Here is a 20,933-nt window from a genome sequence, read left to right as displayed (position 1 = left end):
AATATTCGAAGAGCTTCTTGAAAAGAGGACGGGTTTGCAACATTGGTTCGCCTCCTTGCGCGGGATTTTCTTCATTTTCAATAGATTCTTGTTTGATTCCATTTGAGGGTAGGTTTTTAACATTGTTTTCCGAATCCATCGCGCAATAACACAGCGGACAGCTCCATGCAAAAATCCGAATAACTAGCAAATGCGACCGCGGGAAAGCTTAATTCATTTCAAGACTAGAAGCGCGAAAGTACAAATAGAAATGATTTTTTGTTGATTGTTACAATGCAAAAGGAATACACATTACACTCGTTTTTAGTGGACGATTTTACGAACAAAAAGTCCTCGATTTTCGATCTGTCAGTTACTGGTGGATAGTGATGTGTAACCTGTTTCTAAAATGGAACCGATTAATCGATTCTTCGTGCTATCGAAACGTTCGATTTTGTAACATTTTTGTTCGCCAACCATTCTTTAGGTCCTGGGTTCGATTCCTGGCAGGGTGGACGTTAAATATTGATTTCAAAGGATTGTTTAAACTGGAATCGTTGTTCCTGAACAGGCACCTGAGGCGTAACACTGATCACCCTACCTTCACGTAACAGATGATCGAAATACGCTGCATTTGATTTACCAATGCGGTGCCTTGTACACCATTGGGTGCAGAAAGTGGAATGATGGTTATAGTAATTGTTGTCAATTATTGCTTATTCTGACGATGACGATGATGATTATTAGTAATCGAACATTTTCGTTACATCTACCTACCAACCTACCTATCATTCTATTGGTTATGATAATTTTATTAAATGAATAAATAAGTTTTTGAAAATACCTTAAAATCAGTATTATACAGTATTGTTCTGTCCCTAGACACCACAATTGTCCACGTACATGTAAACAGCAAGTTTTAGGAGAGGACATTGTTCCAAGACATTGTCACGGAGATAGACGGGCACGCTATCTCCGCGGAACAATGATTATTTCCACCACCACACGCGGCCACATTGTTCTCGTGTGAACGCGCACGGACAGGACCTTATGACAATAGCGGTTTACTCAATGCGTGCGTGTCACTCCCATGCATGTTTCTTCCGAAAATGGCAGCAAATGGCAAAATAAATAGGTAGGTAGGTATATAATGTATTTCATGAACTCACTTAGAGCCGTCGTGTATTCATTTTCGCAATGCTCACGTATAAACTGCAAACGAATGTTCGTACTGTCCCAATGTTCTGTTTTGCGCGATCGAGGTTGTTCACGGAGCTGGGACAAGACAATTAATATTGTCCCAACTATTGTATTATCCACGCTAGTGTAAACGATACTTTACAATAAAAAATAATTATTCTAAATGAATGTAATGAATAACAATAATTTAAGTCATTTGAAAATAACGCAAGGGCACGATGATTTTTTTTAAATTTAAAGATCTTTTCCTACATTTTTTCTATACTTCATGTACAGGGTAGGGTACCTGAAGCAAAAAAAGCTTTACATTCTCATAAAAACATGATGATGATAAATATAGTAATACTTTCTTATTAATTAAATGTCGCCGTTTTTAAATATTCAAACATTTTAGTAAACAAATGATTTATCTACGCAATCGTTTGTAGATGAAGCGAGATCTGTATGCAAAGACAGAGTGGTGTTATCCTATCCTTTCTGCCTACCGTTACGGGGAAACGGCGTGAGGGATTGTAGCGTATTGTAATATTTCGCAATTTATATTATGTAAATTGTGCATAGTTAGTAAAAACTTGTTTTTATGAAGAATCAACATCCCTCTTTTTCGTATTAGAAGAATACAAATTATTTTACTGGGATGAGTATTTTTTTATTTTTGCTAAAATGAATTACCCATATTTCAAGATAATAATACAAACCGTTTTTGGGGGTACCTACTTGCCCTAATTTCCAACCGAACCCAATGTAAAAATATACGTATACAAAAAACTTGTTGACATTTCAAAGTAAGAATATAACCAGTTCTTTTTTACTCGGGTTTTAAACAGACAGCACAAGTGTTTTATTTTAAATGGCAACACTTCTTAACAACATAACAAAACACGAAAACTGTCGAAAACACTACCACGCCTTTGTAATATCTGTCATTTTCTGAATAACTTTTCGATTTTCCAGTAATAAAGCCAAGTAATTTCGTAAGTTTATCAATAAAACGTTTGTGCAATACAATCTGGTGTTAATATAAGACAATCTATTTGTCTAATGCGAATACTTTGTGTTTAAGTTATGACTAATTCAAAGTGGGTGTAACCAATTTGTTTTATTTGTTTTTCTAGCTTACAATAATGAATTACGGGCGAAAAACTCCGTCGACCTATCGGTCGACACCTTCTGTATATTCCCATTACACTGGAAAGTAAGTTTAAAACATTTTTAATATAAAACATTGAAGTATTTATTATTACTCATACTTCGTTTCTCTGACTTGGAGGATTTTATTTTTGATTTTAACAGCCTTATAAGTTATGTACTTCTTTTGTTGTGTCCCTCCGACGCTGGCGATCACTCTAGATTAGGCACTCCCGTCCGGTCGCGAATGTTTCTCACCCAGGATATCTGTCGACTTCCAACTCCACGCTTTCCCTCGCTCTTCCCAACATGATTAGCTGTAGAAGCGCATATATACCATCCTCTGTATTTATCACTGCAGAAGAATGATTTCATGCCATTGAATGGCATGAGAAAGATATGGCATGCCCAAATTCAACAAATTCTTGAAGATGGACTTGTCAAAATTCGGAAAGTGGACATACGTTTATTCATAAATACATAACATAAAAAATGATAGAAGTATCTTACCTCACACAAACGTTCGTCAAAAATGTAAAAAATACGTTCAGAAAGTTTATTTATTTGACAGTTTATATACATATAAGGGCGGGCATATTGCCTTAAGGCAATTTGCCCGCCCTTGCAACCTACCCAAACCGTTCAGTTTGAGAAAATTATAAATTTTATTTATTTATTTAATCTAATATAAAATACAAATACATAGTTAGCAAAAATGTTTATACAATAGGTACATTCAATATATTTTTTTTTTTATTTATAGATGTAGCCACTCCACTGGCCACAGGCACGTTCCGGAGTGTCAGTGTATTATTTATTTTATACATAATTTCACATCAATTTTGTAAAAATTCAAAAGAAATAAAAAGTTAAAAACATACCTACATCAATAAAACGAAAAAGAATTTTCACGAAACTAAAATTATATTCTTATATATAAAACATATTCCTCAGCTTCCTGTCTAGTCTTTTTAGCAATCCATTTATGTACTCTAGCTTTGAAAATATTGTTTTTCATTTTGTTTGCCAATATGTCCTTGCTTAAAAAGTTGTATAGCTTAGGGGCCAGAAGTACATGGACATATTGAATCTTACAATTTTATACAAAAATTAAAAGCAAAGATTAGCAAAAAAGTTGTTGCGTCCTTCATTATACTATACATCTAGCTTCAATAGGTAAATTTTACCAACTATCAAATATCTAAATTTAGTCAATGGGTCTAGAATTAACTAAATTTAGTCTAGAATTCCAACCGTCCATGCGCTCAGTAGCTGCAAGACTTGTTGTAATCTAACTTCTTCTTCTTCAAACTTTTCTTGTTTTTAGATCGTCTACAAACCTGAAATCTAGTAAGTCTATGCGATCCATCCGGATCCCGTGGTACCAGAAACCCATACTACACGATGCTTTTGTATTGGACATACAGAGAGGGTCTCTGCTCACAGGTTTCTTTACCCTTGTGAGTATAATCTATCTATTTATTTGATGAGAGAACAAACACATTTACAATAATATTAGCAAAAAACATTGCATTAAAAACAATATCAACCATCTAAATTTAGTAACTGGGGTCTAGAATTTCAACCGTCCATGCGCTCAGTAGCTGCGAGACTTGTTGTTATCTAAATTCTAATTATATAAATCTGCTTTTTATTTCGTTTTTAAAATATCACTTAAACTCTAAACTTCATTGTCAAATAAAAAATTTAAAAATAAAAATGTAAATCCCTATTTATAGCCCCTGCTAGATTTCTTATTGTCCATGCGCTCTGTAGCTGCAAGACGTTCTATTATCTAGCTTATATATATCATAATTGGAGACGAGGAACTAGAATCCCAACCGTCCATGCGCTCTGTAGCTGCAAGACGTGTTGGGATATTTATTTATTGTACAGCGCCCTTGAGGTGATTTTCACAAAAATAGCGCTATATAAATTATCCAAACATTATTATTATTATTATTATTTTTATTATTAATGCACAAAGAACGGCTTTAACAGAGTTTGCTGCATCCATTTTCGTACTGCAACAACGAATTGAACTGAAAGAAAATTGCCCCAAAATTGTTCATTTGTACTGTAAGGAATTTAGGGTCACCTGGGGGCGTTCTGGTGCTCCAGAGAGTAGATACTAACGTTTCCTATCACTGTCGACATAAAAGGGTTTGAACTGGGTGATGGATTTATTTATTTATTTATACTTCCCCTTGTCCCTACCTTGTGGACGATGAGGGGGGGTTTTAGAGCGACAGTGAAAGGGACATTGAAAGTTGTAAATGTAAATATTTGTTCGTGCTTTTCCTTACTGAATTTGGTTAGTAGATGAAGAAATATAATCAATTCGCAATGAAAAAAAAAATTGCTAGATTTCATGAGTGAATCTGAAGAAAAACATTTAGTCTTTAAAACAGATTTGGGTATGTGGTGGATGCTTTCAATGTGAGGAAACTGTCAAACAATACAACAAAAAAAAATTGTATACAGCGCTGTGATTTTTTAAGTTTTGTAATTATTCCGCCTGTGACGTCACAAGTTCTATACCGTGAGTTCTGCTGATTTGTGGATTGACTTCCCGTAAACCAAAAATAAATTGCCACACTCTATCATTGGTTGATCCTAAAGAACTTGTGAGTTCAAAGTAGTTCATTTTGTTTATTGGATATGCAGATAGAATTCCATATTAAAATTTAGTTAGGTATCCGAAATACAATACTTTTATTGGATTTATTTTATAATGTGACGCGTTTTGTCTTCTTAAGACATTATCAAGCTAACTTAAATATTTACAAAGTTTCCTCATATATTAACAATAATGGCTGTTTATTGATATAGGTGCATAATAGTGCTAATATTTTATGAGGGTATTAAGCAAATATTGAGGATTTTTATATAGACCAAGTTTTTAATAATGCTTTACTTATCTTGGCCTATATAAAGTGTTGCTTAGCAGATATTGCTGGCGCAACGACGTTATCCGACTAATGACCTGTGCTACTTTTGACTTATGAGATTTACGACTTAGGCATCTTATGACCTATGCTACTTACGACCTAGGCGACTTACGACCTATGTGACTTTCGGCTTATGCAACTTACGCAATTTTCAACTGTTCGACTAAAGTAAATGACCACAATCACTAAGTGTGACTATTTGAAGAATCATATGAGAGACAAATTAAAAATCGATATTAAAAAGCGCTGCTCTCGAAAATTAGTTTATTTAATTGTCCCACTATTCCCGGGGCAAACTGAACATTTGAAAATTGTATGTTTATTTAAATTTTGTAGTTTGTACATTTTATAATTTGATTTCAGTTCATGGCATTGTTCACAATAGCGGAGTCAATATTCGATATATACTGCCTTGGGATGGCGGCTCCTGGATCAACTCATTACGGCTACTACATCATATCATTTGAGTTCGTCTACGTTGGGAACATCCATGGTAACAAACTATTTTTAACTAATTATGTACATTTACTTGCTATGACTATGAAAATATGTCAAACAGGCCATGAGTTCAAATAACAGTGAGTCAAAACATCCGTCAGTTCCATACGATAGAGGCGCTGAAGATAATTAATGCATGTAAAACTAAACATGCGACTAAAATGGTAGTTTCTCTAAGAAATAAATCATACGAGGACCGCTTAAGGGAGCTCGGGTTAAGTTCACTGGGAGCGCAGGCAGCGTGGTGACTTGATCTTAACTGAGCAATATAATGTGCCCAAGTTGAAATCAATGTTCACTATGAATGAAAACCGCCATCTCAGAGGTCATTCATTGCAACTAAACACTGCCTCCTTCTCATCCAACCCCGGGAAGAACTTCCTGACAAACTAAGTTGTGGAGAGTATAAAAACGCAAAAACAAGCCTATTATAGTGTGTTTAAGACAATTATTCACCAAAAATAAGACATTTATACTTTTTTCATGAACAGCATCACATGAATTATTTTTTTATTAGATCAATCTACATTTATCAATTTGTCCCATCTCTAACATTTTTGCAAAATGTTGTAACCTTGTTAGTTCGTCGTTAATAATTAGGTTTATTTTAGTTTTAAATCTGATTTTATACATTTATGTTGATTTATATGTCAAGCATTGTATTAAAACAATAAATTAACATGCCAGATGCGAATGATTTTTCGTATGTCAATATAAGTCACTCCTAAGATGTTACTACAAAGTTATGTCGTCACTTTTGCTGACAACTGTCATTCTAATCAAGCTTTATTTTAAGGACTATAGTAGGTAACAAATTGTTATATGTATTTTAAATTATTAAATAAACGCTGCTCTGCAGCACTGAAACTGAAAAGCGAACCTTCATCTTTATTGAGGGTCCAGCATTTAGCTAACAGATACCAGGGTTCATAACCAGGATTTCAACACTGAGACTGCTTATTCCAAATTTGTAGATTTAAGTATGCGCCGTCTTTTATATGTATAAATAATACATTTTTTCTGTTTCCAGTGCGAAATACTCTGATAGTATTTTCCCTATTTTCTCTGATTGGCGCCTGCTGCGTGTTTGTCACGAGTATAATGCTGATCAACGCACTTCGGAAGGTAATCTTCACTCAAATATCAAATTAAAGCAGGGTTCACACGAGGACAATACAACATACTGGATCATATTGTCCTATCCCAGCACAATGAACAGCCTCAACCACGCAAGACAGGACAATTGAACAATTAGACCGTAGCCCACACGCAAAATGCTGCAAAAATGAATACACGAAAACTCGCATTACAAGCGCGTTCGGCAAATTTTTTTTTTTTTAATATACCAAGATGTATTGGAATCGTTGTAGGACGAAATAAAATGCACGCTCTTAGCAAGTGCCTATTGTCCCCATGTCCTGTCCGTGTGTGTTCACACAAGGATAATACGGATGTGCGCGGTGGTGGGGATAATCCATTATCCTGTGGAGAGAGCCTGCTTGTCTATCTCTAGGACAATAGATCCGATGCTGGGACAAGACAATATTGTCCAGTCCACCTGTGAACGCTACTGAATAATATTCGCATACATATCATACTTGAATTTTTCAGATTTTTACAGCCGTACAAAAGCATAAAAATCCCGAGTATTATTAACATAAATTGTGTCACCAAAAGTTAAAAAAAATGGTTAAGGTTCTCATTCTTATGAAAATTTTCTGCACTATAAGATATTGTGTTTGCTTTTACATTACATATATTATTTTATTTGATTACAAGCCTTTGAAATGGAATTGCAAGTAGACAAAAGTTAACCTTACCACCTTGTTTTATTTTTGATGCTCATTTTTAAATTTAGAAAAAATCGGACACAACTTATGTTAACGCCTAATACATAAAATACAGTGTGTTAGATGTACACGCATCGGGTTGATGCCGATTGTGTATTTAATCAAGTTTCTAAAAATCCTAATATAAGAGATACAGTAAAACCCCTTGTTACGTTTTTCAAGGTAGCAACAAGAAAACAGTTTAAACTGAGGAAAACATTAAAGTGAGGAAATAAAAAATGTATGGAAAAATGGCACTGCATAAAAATATAATATGGAAATATCAGGTTTTTTTTTACATTTCTAAAGTAATGAAGGTCTATAAAATACTGTCAAGTAAAAAAAGAAATGTTTTGCTAATTATTAGTAGCAAAAAAAATACTTTTAAATTTGTAATTTTGAATTCCCGCAAGAACGGTCATTCCATTGGCCACGCCCCTAATACGGCACGATTCATGTTTATTTGTTCCTTCTTTGGGATAGATCTTCCGGCTTTTCGTAGATCTCTTTGCAACTAAACAGTGTGGGATGAAGTTGGATTGGCATGGTTTAGCTCGAAGTCTTAGATCTTTCGTTTTTATGAATATATTGTATACAATTATTGTTTTGCCCTTGTTTGTCTTTGCTAAATAGTTTTATGTTCTTTTTGTTCAGTTTCTTGCATTTATGTTTCTTCATGTAACTGTTGTAATTGGCTTAGGCCGTATGTATATAATAAATAAATAAATATGTAAAGACTTTATTCGGCCTAAACATGCCTCAACTGCGTGTCACAATTTGGTAAATATAGTATTTTTGTTCAAAAAACATTTAAGTATGTAATGAAAAACTAACGCCAAAGGATATTGGAACGTCACTAAGATTGTATTTGCTTGAAAAATGCAATGCAGAATAGCCTTTCAGAAAATTAGACACTTAAACAAAAAGGTCAATTACACTGCACCCACTTTGAATTTTGTTTGAGATGATAATTTACCCTTTTTTAATTTACCTTGCTTTTATCCTCTATTTTGGGCAAACGCGGCGGCGCGCGGCTCGGCGCTTTTTCACACATCGAATGAGTTTCGAAAAATTTTCAACGTAAAACCGGGATTGTGAAAAATGTTAATTGGGGGGAATCTTCGAATTAGAATGTATGGAAAAAAAAGAGATCTGAACATTTCGGCGTAAAAAGCGGGAAAACGTATAATTGAAGAACGTAAAAACGAGGTTTTACTGTGTATCCTAATAACCGTTAATGATGTGGGTGACTCAATTATTTCACCTACTAGGCATTGCCTGAAAATGCTTTTCAATTTTTATATAAAACATTGTCACTTTCATTCACCGTCGTTATATTCATATTTCTGTATCGCACAGTGCTCCACAGCTACTGGGAGAAGAAAGTTCAAGGTATAATCGCAGCATCACTAATTACGCTTTTTCTGTCATGTCATTGATATGTTTTGCCATCTTTTTTTTTAAAGCACAGCATCTGCATGCCACTCACAATACAGCACAACTCACAACAAACTAAATTAAATTAGAATGAGGAATTCCACTGTTTTCTAATTTATTTATTTTTTATTAGCGTACTATTTAACTAAGCAAAAATATTATTTTTTTTGTGTGTTATTTACAAAGATATGATTTTTTAAAGTTACATTTATCAAATACCGCGCCAAATGACTGTAATCAGTGTGTCACTTTTCAGTAGTGACGTCATGAAACGGTTGGCGTTCTTACTTTCACCTACCTGACAAGAATCTATGGAATATTGCTTTGATTACTTCATTTAGTTGATCTTAATTTGCTCATTTCTATGTTATGGTTGTTTTTACGAACGTTTCGATTGAGAAAAACCTAAAAAGTTGACATAATCTCTGGTTGAAATGTCAAATTATACTCTTTTTTTTCGTTTCGTGTTGCGGGGGCTTTAAAGCGGAAACCGAAAATACTACGCGTAGATATAAGGAGTGACGTCATTATTTACGATTTTAAAATGAATACTATTTTTGACATTTTTTATTTATTTTTGCGTGCGTTTTTGAGATATTTCATCCTACTCCAAAATTTTTAAATATTCACGTGTACACGAAAACATTTTTAAAATTTAATTCCGGGTTGGGCTGGAATTCCTCATTACATGGCAGATTACGCCTCTTGAAATTTCCACTATACTTACGTACGTTGGTACCCACATAAAAAAGTATTTAATTAAAATTTGTTCCTATTCAAATTTATTTCAACAGAGAGGGAAAACATTCTTGAGAAGGGAATACGGAAGTCTAGGCATTTACAGGGCTTATGACCTGTCATTGGCTGGTTTAAGTGGCCACTTTACACACTGTGTAACATTCACCATTCTGCCCATGTTTGAACATCCGCATTTCCTCAACTCTTCCATCTGTTGACTTTTGTAAAGTAAAAGAGCTGAAACCTTTATCACGTGGGTGAGATTCATCCGGCTGAGGTTGAAATAAATTTAAATATGAACAACTCCCTAGGGAGGAAATCCAGCCAGTCTGCAAGCATTTGGACGTAATCAAACATTGTTGAAATTTGTTCCAATTATTTGAAGATAATGGATTGAACAGCTAAGTCTAAGTCTAAAGAAATAAACTTAAATATTGGTTTTTATAAAAAAATAAACGCATTTTGAATAACACAAATTTGATGGTATTTTTCGTAAAATTATGCCTTTAAAAAATCAAATTAATTAACATTTTTAAGTTCAAACCCTCATTTGTGGCATTTATGTTTGTTTTATTTATTTTTATGGAAGAATTTTTTTTTTGTAAGCATTTAATTTCTTTAGTACGTTTTTAGCAAAATTTAAATGCCGTCAACTGGCAGATATTAATATTAAAATTTTTCTGAGTTTAGTCTGAATTTCAAGAGGTGTAATCTGTTGGTTGGAAAGTAATTATCGACGCCAGAAAGGAAAAGTTCCTAAGCAGCATGTAGCCAACTTTACAGAAGAGCCAATGAAAGTTTTTTTTTTTAATAATAATTTTAAATTTGTATTAATTAAAAAAATATCTTTAATTGGCTCTTCTGCAAAGATGCTACATGTCGCTTAGGAAGTTTTCCTTTCCACCGTCGTTATATTTTAGTTTTAAAAAACTCTTGAGTATGTATATTTTTTTAATCAAATGTTTTTATTTTTATTTTATATGGTGCAATTTTGAAAGCTCAGCCTTTTAAAATGCCAAAATTTTGTTCTTATTTAAACTAAGGAGTTTTTACCACACTTACAGCCTTTAATGTTGATTAGACAAGTAAATTGTGACAAGTAAATACTGTTTTACGTTTTTCAAGGGAGCAACAAAAAAGTGTAAAACTGAGGAAAACTTCAAAGTGAGGAAATGAAAAATGTATGGAAAAAATGAAATTTCATTAAAATATCATTATTGTACAAGACTATACTAAATATACTGCATAAAAATAGTAAGAATTGTCAAAATTGGGTATTATTCATATTTACCAAAGATTTAATTGAATTATTATTATTATTTAATTGAAGGAATACTTTGAGGAAGTTTATGAATCGCACACTGGTAACTCGGGCGGTGCCGATGTATCGACATTATCCGAGGTGTGTCTGAACGCAAATGATGAGGTAAGTCAGATTAGTATGAAAGAAATTATCAGCGTTGTCAAATGTATGCGGAATGGTAAAGCGCAAGGGTATGACTGTATTGCAGCAGAGTTTATTAAGTCGGGTGGCAAATTAATTCTCACATGGCTACATAAACTTTTTAACTTGTGTCTCAAGGAGGAAAGGACTCCACCTGATTGGAGGAGGGCAGTTGTTATGCCGTTATACAAGGGAAATGGTTCTAAGGTGGAGTGTGGGAATTACAGAGCTATCAGTCTTCTGAGCGCTGTCGGCAAAATGTATGGAAGAATACTGATAGAAAGAGTAAGAAACGTGACCAAGGAGAAAGTATGGGATGTACAGAGTGGATTTATGAATGGTAGAGGATGTATGGATCAAATATTTGCATTACGCAATATGACAGAAAAGTTTTTGGCGAAAAACCAGAAGCTTTTTTGCGCTTTTGTTGATTTGCAAAAAGCATTTGATCGAGTTGATAGGAAAAAATTATGGATGGTTCTATCGGAGTATGGAGTGAGTGACAACCTTGTCCGCGCTATTGCTTCCTTGTACAAAGATAGTGTAGCGTGTGTAAGGGTAAATGGGTCATTAACTTCCTGGTTTGACATCCCTAAAGGAGTCAAACAGGGATGTGTAATGTCACCGTAGTTATTCAACATATACATGGATAAATGTATGAGAGAATTGAAAAGTATGGATGTGGGAGCGAAAATGAGTAATCTTACTGTCAGTTGCCTTCTGTACGCCGATGACGCAGTCCTCCTAGCTGACAGCGAAGAGGAACTGCAATCCTTGGTTACAAAGGTTTACGAAGTGTGCAAGGAGAGTGATTTGCTAATGAATGTGCAAAAGTCGAACGTCATGGTCTTTGAAAGAAATGTAACTATGACTGAATGTAAGATTGTAGTAAATGGAGATAGTTTGAAACAGGTCGAAGAATTTGTATATCTGGGTAGTATGTTTACTAGAGATGGAAATATGGACAAGGATATTGAAAGGAGGGTTAGTGCCGGTAACAGAGTTAATGGTGCCTTAAAGTCTGTCGTAGCAAATAAGTGTCTATCGCAAGAGGCTAAATTAGCAGTTCATAATGGAGTTCTGGTACCAACCCTAATGTATGGAAGCGAAGCATGGAGTTGGAAAAAAAGGGACGAAAGTAGACTGAATGCTGTTGAAATGCGATCCCTCAGGCGAATGTGCGGAAAAACAATGTATGATAGGTGCCCTAATGTCGAAATTAGAGCAGAATGCAAGGCTGAGTTAAGCATTATCGACAAAATTAAGAAAGGTCTTTTGCGATGGTTCGGTCATGTGGAGCGAATGAATGATGAAAGAACGGCTAAAAAGATTTATGATGCGAATGTGTCTGGTTGTAGAAGTCGAGGAAGGCCGAGAAAGACATGGCATGATCAAGTACAACAAATTCTTGAAAGTGGTCATGTGAAAAGTCGGAATAATCGACGTGCGTGCATGAGAAGATGTATGAATGTGAAGGAAGCAAAGGAAGTGTGCCAGGACAGAGTGGTGTGGCGTTCTATCCTCTCTGCCTACCCCTCTGGGGAAATGGCGTGATGGTTAGTTAGTTAATTGAATTATTTTTTTATTTTTAAATAATTTTATGTAGGTACTCAATCTTAAAAACACAATTTGAATTTGCATAAAATGCATACGATTTTTTCCCTAAATATTGGGAAATTTTATTTATATTGTATCACTTTTTCGTCTCGTCCCACGCTGTCTCACATAAAAATACACACAATTTAAAAGTTCGGGACTGTCTAGAACATTATTTAATAACTTGAAAAGCAGAACTAAATCTGAAATTTCCCTTCTATTACTAATACGTATTAATTTTAACTGCTTCATTAAACATTTATAGTTAAGCTCTTCAATTGGAATGTTTAATTTGAAATTCGTAAATCTCAAAAACTTGTGTTGGACCTTCTCCACACTGTTTATATGGGTAACATAATGAGGACCCATATTCTAACTGGCTTCTTACTAGGGTCATGTATAATATTTTTAATGCATCAACAAACTTAACCCTTACGCTGCTACGCAGTTTTTCAAGAATCTAATCAGAAATCTTATTATTAATACATTTTAAAAATATTTTATCGAATACGTTGTTTTCCAAACACACTACTGTTTTAAAAATTAATAGCAATTCCAAGAAAAATCTTCCATTTCATAAATATCTAATTCAAGCCCAGTGGAGTGAGCAAGATAGACAGCTTGTGCCGCCCGCAACACATTCTCGTACAGCGGTTGTAAACCCTTTCTTAATCGAAAATAAAAACAAACAAAAATGATCTCGCACAGCAATCTAAAGGCGCATTGTTTTAATAGTTATTATTGAAACGACAGTATTATGATGGTTTTTTTGTTGATTGCGGGGCAAAATGCCCTTATTATCAAACCTACCACTTCCATCAATGCATGCTAAACAAAATATGAGTAAAATATATCTTGGATGATTCATATGAACAAGTGACGCCGTTCAAAGTAGTTCATTTTTATTAAAATATTTTATATTATTTTTTATTAATTTTCAAGAAACTTTGCTGTACAATTTGATGTTCGAATTTTTACCGCGCGTAAGAAAACATTTTTTGTATTAAATTTTCCGTAGGGCTGAAATAAGTACGAAACTGAATAATAACCCGTCGAATAAGTAATTTTCATGTTTTGAAAATGTTTTATACCACTGACGGTTAAGTGCAACAAGCAGTTCCCGAATTCATTTACCCTTTTGGGGATTATGACGTCAGCATCAGTCTAGTTAAAACTTTATGATAGGGATTAACAACAACGATATATCGTTGTTTAGCAGTCTAAGGGTTAAACTCTCTTGTTGTTCTGATAACAAAGCCTAGCCTATTTATTGTATATGTTTATAAACTGTAAAATAATACATAAATAAAATATATCTCGTTATTTTTCTCTGTATTTCCAGGAACACGAGAAGAAGATAATGCCGTGGATCTATTGCTTCGCTGTGTTCATTCTCTTTCGGTTCTTCGCCTTCGTCTTTTCGTGCATCGTCAACGACCTTATCTTTGGCTACAACATCATCATGCTGCTGGTCTGGATAGTCTTCATCGTCGTCGGCTGCTACGGCTGGCTCCTGGTGTACAGTCTCTACATAGAGCTATCGGACCTGACCAAATTGGAGGATTTGGCGCACCTCAGGGTAAATCTAACTTATTTAGTATTACAATGAGAAAGATTATCGCGGGCGACTGAAATGGCTCAAAATGACTTAACTTACTCTAGATGGGCACTATGGCGTCGCTGAACGCTTCGACGACCCATTCTCTGGCCGGGTCGCGTCCTACCACTCCGCACAGTACCGTGTCCACAATGCCAGTGGGCTGAGAACTAACCTAACCCCACTCCACTGCTGTCTGTACAAACAGGTAATTAAAATTATCTTATATATGTATATCATGCGCGGTCCGCTCATAGAACGCATGGAACCATTGGTTCCCCTAAATTTAGCCAAATAATGTTTACAAAATATCATAATTAATAAATTAATTATCAGTCATAATACCTAACATTTAGATTACTATAAACAAATAATGTAATAATAATTTTATTTATAATCGCCATAAATTGCGGAAGAATTTTACAATTGTTTTATAAAAAAATGTTTAATAGCAACGCAACCACTAACACATCCGTTCACCAGCGCTGTTATGCGCGTACTGATCGGCGAGTACTTGCTACCGGCTGGCTGGGTATCAATTTAAAATCGATCGCGGTGGAAGCAAATTCGAAATTCCGTTCCAGCGCCGTACTGAACGCGCAGTCCGGGCGCAGGCGCAGACTTCAATTCTCATTAGGCAACGGAAGCAACCGAAACACACCAATACGTTTTTTGCCATGTAGTTTAGATGCGATGCGAACGTAACGCCGCGCCGCGCAGCAGATGCGATTTCGGTATTTTGGCGCTGAATATATAATTAATATTTTGTGGTTGAGTAGGAATACAAAATAGAATTGAGAATTCAATTTAAACATTATATCAATATAATGTTGATTTGTTATAAGAAAAAAGTTTGTAATCCATTACATATTTTTATTTTTCGGGTTCAAATAATGACCATTTTTTTTTCGTTGAAAAGTCAAGTTTTTTAACGAGATAATATCAATTTTGGTTTCACTGCATTTTAGTCAAATTAAATAGAACGCCACAAAATACTCGCAGTTATTTATAATAGTAAATATAGTGAATTTGGTAGATTTTTTATTTCAATTTATTACTAACAACAACAACAACAACAAACCATCACGCCGTTTCTCCGTAGGGGTAGGCAGAGAGGATAGAACGCCATAACACTCTATCTTGGCATACAGACCTCGCTTCCTCTACATTCATACATCTTCTTATGCAAGCACGCCGATTATTCCTACTTTTGACATGTCCATCTTCAAGTATTTGATGGACTTGATCGTGCCATGTCTTTCTCGGTCTTCCTCGTTTTCTGCATCCATCAAACATTTGCATCGTAGATCCTTTTAGTCGTTCTTTCGCTGTCCATTCGCTCTACATGTCCAAACCAACGCAGCACCCCTTTCTTGATTCTGTCAATAATGCATGTCTCAGCCTTACACACTTCACGGATCTCGACATTTGTGCACCTATCATACATCGTTTTACCACACGTTCGCCTGAGGGATCGCATTTCGACAGCATTCAACCTACTTTCATCATTATTTTTCCAATTCCATACTTCGCTCCCATACATTAGAGTTGGAACTAGAACTCCGTTGTGAACTGCTAGTTTAGCCTCCTGCGATAAACATTTGTTTGCCAAAGTAGATTTTAGTGCACCGTTCACCCTGCTCCCGGCACTCACCCTCCTTTTATTTATTACTAGATATGTGAAATTACTGCTATTATTTCTAATCATATAAGTGTTTAGTTTATCTTTAATTTCTTAAGGGCAGTGTAAATTATTATGTACCAATTACTTATATACTAATTGCTTCCATAATCAAAAACCTCACCGCACGCCTCTGATATATATATATATATATATATATACAGTAAAACCTCATTTTTACGTTTCTCGATTTTACTTTTTCCCGCTTTTTACACGGAAAATTTTTTTTTTTCCATAAATTCTTATTCAAATATTCTCCCCAATTAACGTTTTTTACGTTTTTGTAACCCCGGTTTTACGTTGAAAATTTTTTTAAACTCATTCGATCTGTTAAAAGATAACAAGCCGCGCGCCGCCGCGTGAATGGAGAATAAAATCGAGGTAAATAAAAAAATGTGTAAATTATTGTCTCAAACTAAATTTAAAGTAGGTGCAGTGTAATATACCATTTTGTTTGAGTGTCTTATTTTGACATTTGACTAAATAGGGACATGCAGTTGACGCATGTTTAGGAAGAATAAAGTCTTTACATCAATAAATTACGATGCAGAATTTTTAAAAATTTGGCAATAGAAATATTATTAGAAGTTATTTTATTTTTTATTATATAAATAAAACACGAGTGATACTTTAATCCACAAATTTGGAATATCCAATGACCGGTTTCATCGCTTTCGCGACATCTTCGAGACTGGTATCTTTATTAAAGAGTTAAATGTATTTATACAAAACAGAGGTAAGGATAGATAATTCAAAGTTATATGTAAGTAAATTCATTACTTAAACTCATTAAAATAGCATTATATCAACTCATTAGTTAACCCAAAGAAAAATTTTTGACAATGATCCTTAAGATAAAAATAACTTTATTTAATTTACTTACATATAACTTTGAATTATCTATCCTTACCTCTGTTTTGTATAAATACATTTAACTCTTTAATAAAGATACCAGTCTCGAAGATGTCGCGAAAGCGATGAAACCGGTCACTGGATATTCCAAATTTGTGGATTAAAGTATGACTCGTGTTTTATTTATATAATAAATTACAATGAACTTCCATCAAGAATTTTCACTTACAAACTTAAATGTTTTTGAAGTTATTTTATTTTATTAACATAAACGGCTAATCTGCCTTTTACAAACATTTATAATTCTAACATATTTGGCTCAATATTTTTTTATTTTTTTTAAATATAAATTTCCTGATGCCCAAGATTTATAAAAAAAAATAAACCTAAAAATTATACAAGATTTATACTAAAAAAATTAACCTAAAAATTATACAGCATATTCAGTAGAAAGTTTACAACAAGAAAATCATAAGTACTGTTTCCTACAGCGGGGCAAAGTGAACAAAAAACTGTATATATTATGAAATGCACGAATAAATAAATATAATTACTATTCACCATCTTTGAAAAAGTTCAAAAGGTTTGTTCTATAGGAACAATACCCTACACTAAATATATCGTGGGAATAACTATTGCCGAGTTCATGAAGTCTGTTTAATACGGCATTACAAGTATACACCGTCCGCGAATTGTTGCTACAAAACGGTGGCACCTGTCTAGTCATTCTTCCAGGCACCCTGAAGTTGATGAGAGATAATAGTTCAGGGCAATCCCACCTACCCTACCTGACCTCTACGACTGACCTGTACAAAAAACACACCAGTTTGACATAAACTACTTGACTAAAATTGAGACCTTAAAAATTGTGCTCAAAATAACACTGGGAAACATACAAGACGACGACATAATATTAGTCAAAAATGCTGACATACACAAATATAACACCAGACAACAACAACACTATCATATTGAAAAGGCAAAGACAAACACAGGACAGTCAAAAATACTACATAATGGTCTTAAACACTACAACGACTTACCTTACTACTTGAAAACTTTTACTGGAGACAAATTTAAAATCAATCTGAAAAAGCACACGATGACTGAACTAACTAGACTAGACGAAACATAAAATGACTAGACAATATTAAATTTCTAATGTAACCCTAACCGGTTTTTTAAAATTGTAAATAAATAAAAAAAATATATAAAAAATGCTTTGTGCCTATTAATTATTTTATTTATTTATTTCATTTTATTTAGAAAACATACAGTACAGTTACAAAGTTTTATATTTTACACAGTTAGACTTAACTCTAATGGACCAGTGAAATTTCCATATTATTAAGTAATTAAATGTAAGGTTATTAATTCAAGTACAAAAAAGAGAAGGAAAAGAAAAACATAAATGAAAGTTGTTTAAAAATTAAAATTTAAGTAAAAAAAGTTATTTTAAAGTTTGTAGTTTGTAGTTAGTATTTACAAATGGAAATAATATTAAAAATGAAGAAAATTTGTAAAAGTAATTAAAAGTTAAGAATTAAAATAAAGAATGAAAAACATGCTCAGATGTAAAAATAAAATAGTAATAACATTTTAAAAAAAGGAAAAACATAAATATACACATATTTAATTTAAGGGATTCAAAGAAACGATGAGAAGAATCTTTAAGTGAAATATAAGATAATAAATTCAAGTCAATTAAAAAAATATCTTCAAAATTAATGACACATTTTAGTAATGTAATTAATCATGTACACACTTCTATTTTAAATTTTGGTGTTCCGGTTATGGATTTATTTTTTTCTTATAATTGCGATATCATATACTTATTTTTTCATTTTCTACATTTTTCTAAATATTATTTGAAAACATAAATTATATTTACTTTTTTTTTCGCTCCTTGTATTTAAGTTAGTAGTTATTATTATACAACTATGTAGTGTTATCATATGTTTAAATGTAAAGGATCTTTACCGACAAGCCATATTAATTGGCTCGGTGAGTCCTGTAAAAAAAATAATAATTTGAAAAATGTTTTGAAAAAATAATAATGTAAAATTGCGTGTAAATAATAATTTTTAAAACCTATTTTGACATTTAATATTTAATTTTTGTATTTCAGAATTAGGGAATCTCCAACCTCGACTTCTCAAAATAGATCTTTTGATATACCTACATAGATATTTTAGGGATGTTATATTAAGCTAAGTTTTTTTACTCTTTATAATAATAAATAAATAATGTTTATTTGTGTACTTTGTGTTCACGTGACACTAGTGAAATCTTGATCAAACGAACAGTATGTACACAAGGGCACTAACTCAATTCTGTCTACGTTCGCTTTGATCGTGAGTGTTTTAAAATAGCAAATGCAATGTCCGTGTATTAAGATTTCTTATTTACAGACTCCGTCCATAAAATGGGAACTTAATTTAGTATCTCCGCAATATATCGTATGGTTATTTTTAATGTTTAGTATAATGGAGAACTTTATCTTTTACGCATGTCCAATCCTGTAGTCCTTAAAATATAGCTTGATTAGAATGACGGTTGTCAGCAAAAGTGACGACACAACTTTGTAGTAACATCTAAGGAGTGATTTATATTGACACACGAAAAATCATTAGTATCTTGCGTGTTTATTTATTTTTTAAATACAATGATTGACGTATAAATCAACATAATTATATAAAATCAGCTATAAAACAAACAAAAAAAACTCAAATAAACCTAATTATTAACAACGTTCTTACAAAGTTACATCATTTTGCAAAAATGTTGGAAATGGGACGAATTGATCAATGTAAATCGATCGAATAAAAAAATAATTCATTTAATGTTGTCCATAAAAAAAAGTTGTGATTTATATTGACACACGAAAAATCATTTGTATCTGGCATGTTAATGATTTTTTTTTATACAATGCTTGACATATAAATCAAAATGTATAAAATCAGCTTTAAAACAAAAAAAAACTAATATAAACCTAATTATTAACGACGTTCTAACAAGGTTACATCATTTTGCAAAAAGAGATGGGACGAATTGATCAATGAAAATTGATTGAATAAAAAATAATTCATGTGATGTTTATGGAAAGTATAAATGTCTTTTTTTTTGGTGAATAATTGTCTAGGGACTATAATAGGCTTGTTTTTGCGTTTTTGTATAAATTTTCGGAAACAGAGTTTCATGTTTGCATGTAAAAACTGATAAAATCAATTTGATCAGTGATTTGTAATTTCCCATCATTAGTGACATTAGTTTGACAGCTGTCATTTTAATCAAGCTATATTTTAAGGACTATAGAGATCCTATGATGATGAAATAAAATTTATAATCATAACTTATTAAAATATCAACGGTCCAAAAGACTTAATAAAAAATCAACAATATTTTGATGATCAAGTACTGGATTCAACTCCCTGGGGAGCTGTTAATATTAACATTACAACAGAGGTAAAGAACATTTTAGAGAAGGTAATACAGAAGTCTAGGCATCTGCAGGGCTTATGACATGGCATTGGCTGGTTTAAGTGGCCACTTTACACACTGTGTAACATTCACCATTCTGCCCATATTTGAATATTTATATTCATTCAATTCTTTCATCTGTTGATGTTTGTGAAGTTAAAGAGCTGAAACCGTTATTTATGCGGGTGAGATTCATTTAATTGAATTATTTCACCTGCATATTAGGCAACGCCTGAAAATGTTTCAATTTCTATACTTCTTCATGGACCAGGTGGTTTTGTCAACAATATTTTGAATCTATACAAACTTTTGTAGACAAGAACTGGATTCAACCCCCTTGCAAGTTGTTAATATACAATATTATCAATATTTAAAGCTTTAGGTCGGCCTCGTGATGTAATGGTTAGCAAGTTTGCCTACTATGCGAGAGGTCTCGGGTTCGATTCCCGACATGGTTGACATGAAATATTTATTTAAAAGGGTGGTTTTACACTGGAATATTTCACAGTCCCTGGACTGGTAC

General features: G+C 33.2%; 1 protein-coding gene across 1 annotated transcript; it reads left to right on the top strand.

Moving 5' to 3' along the window:
* The first annotated feature begins 2,004 nt into the window (after positions 1-2,004).
* On the top strand, positions 2,005-20,308 carry pasi2 (Protein). The gene is made up of 8 exons (XM_088239151.1): positions 2,005-2,153; positions 2,295-2,374; positions 3,635-3,767; positions 5,622-5,751; positions 6,787-6,881; positions 14,143-14,379; positions 14,463-14,605; positions 19,059-20,308. The coding sequence occupies exons 2-7, from the start codon at positions 2,304-2,306 to the stop codon at positions 14,562-14,564; spliced, it is 768 nt and encodes a 255-aa protein (XP_088095277.1). The 5' UTR covers positions 2,005-2,153; positions 2,295-2,303; the 3' UTR covers positions 14,565-14,605; positions 19,059-20,308.
* The last annotated feature ends 625 nt before the right edge of the window (positions 20,309-20,933 follow it).

Source organism: Micrasema longulum, unplaced genomic scaffold, assembly GCF_059751315.1.
Source record: "Micrasema longulum isolate JH-2025_06_02 unplaced genomic scaffold, ASM5975131v1 h1tg002077l, whole genome shotgun sequence".
In the NCBI taxonomy this organism is placed as follows: Eukaryota; Metazoa; Arthropoda; class Insecta; order Trichoptera; family Brachycentridae; genus Micrasema; species Micrasema longulum.
This window is presented reverse-complemented; position numbering and strand designations above follow the sequence as displayed.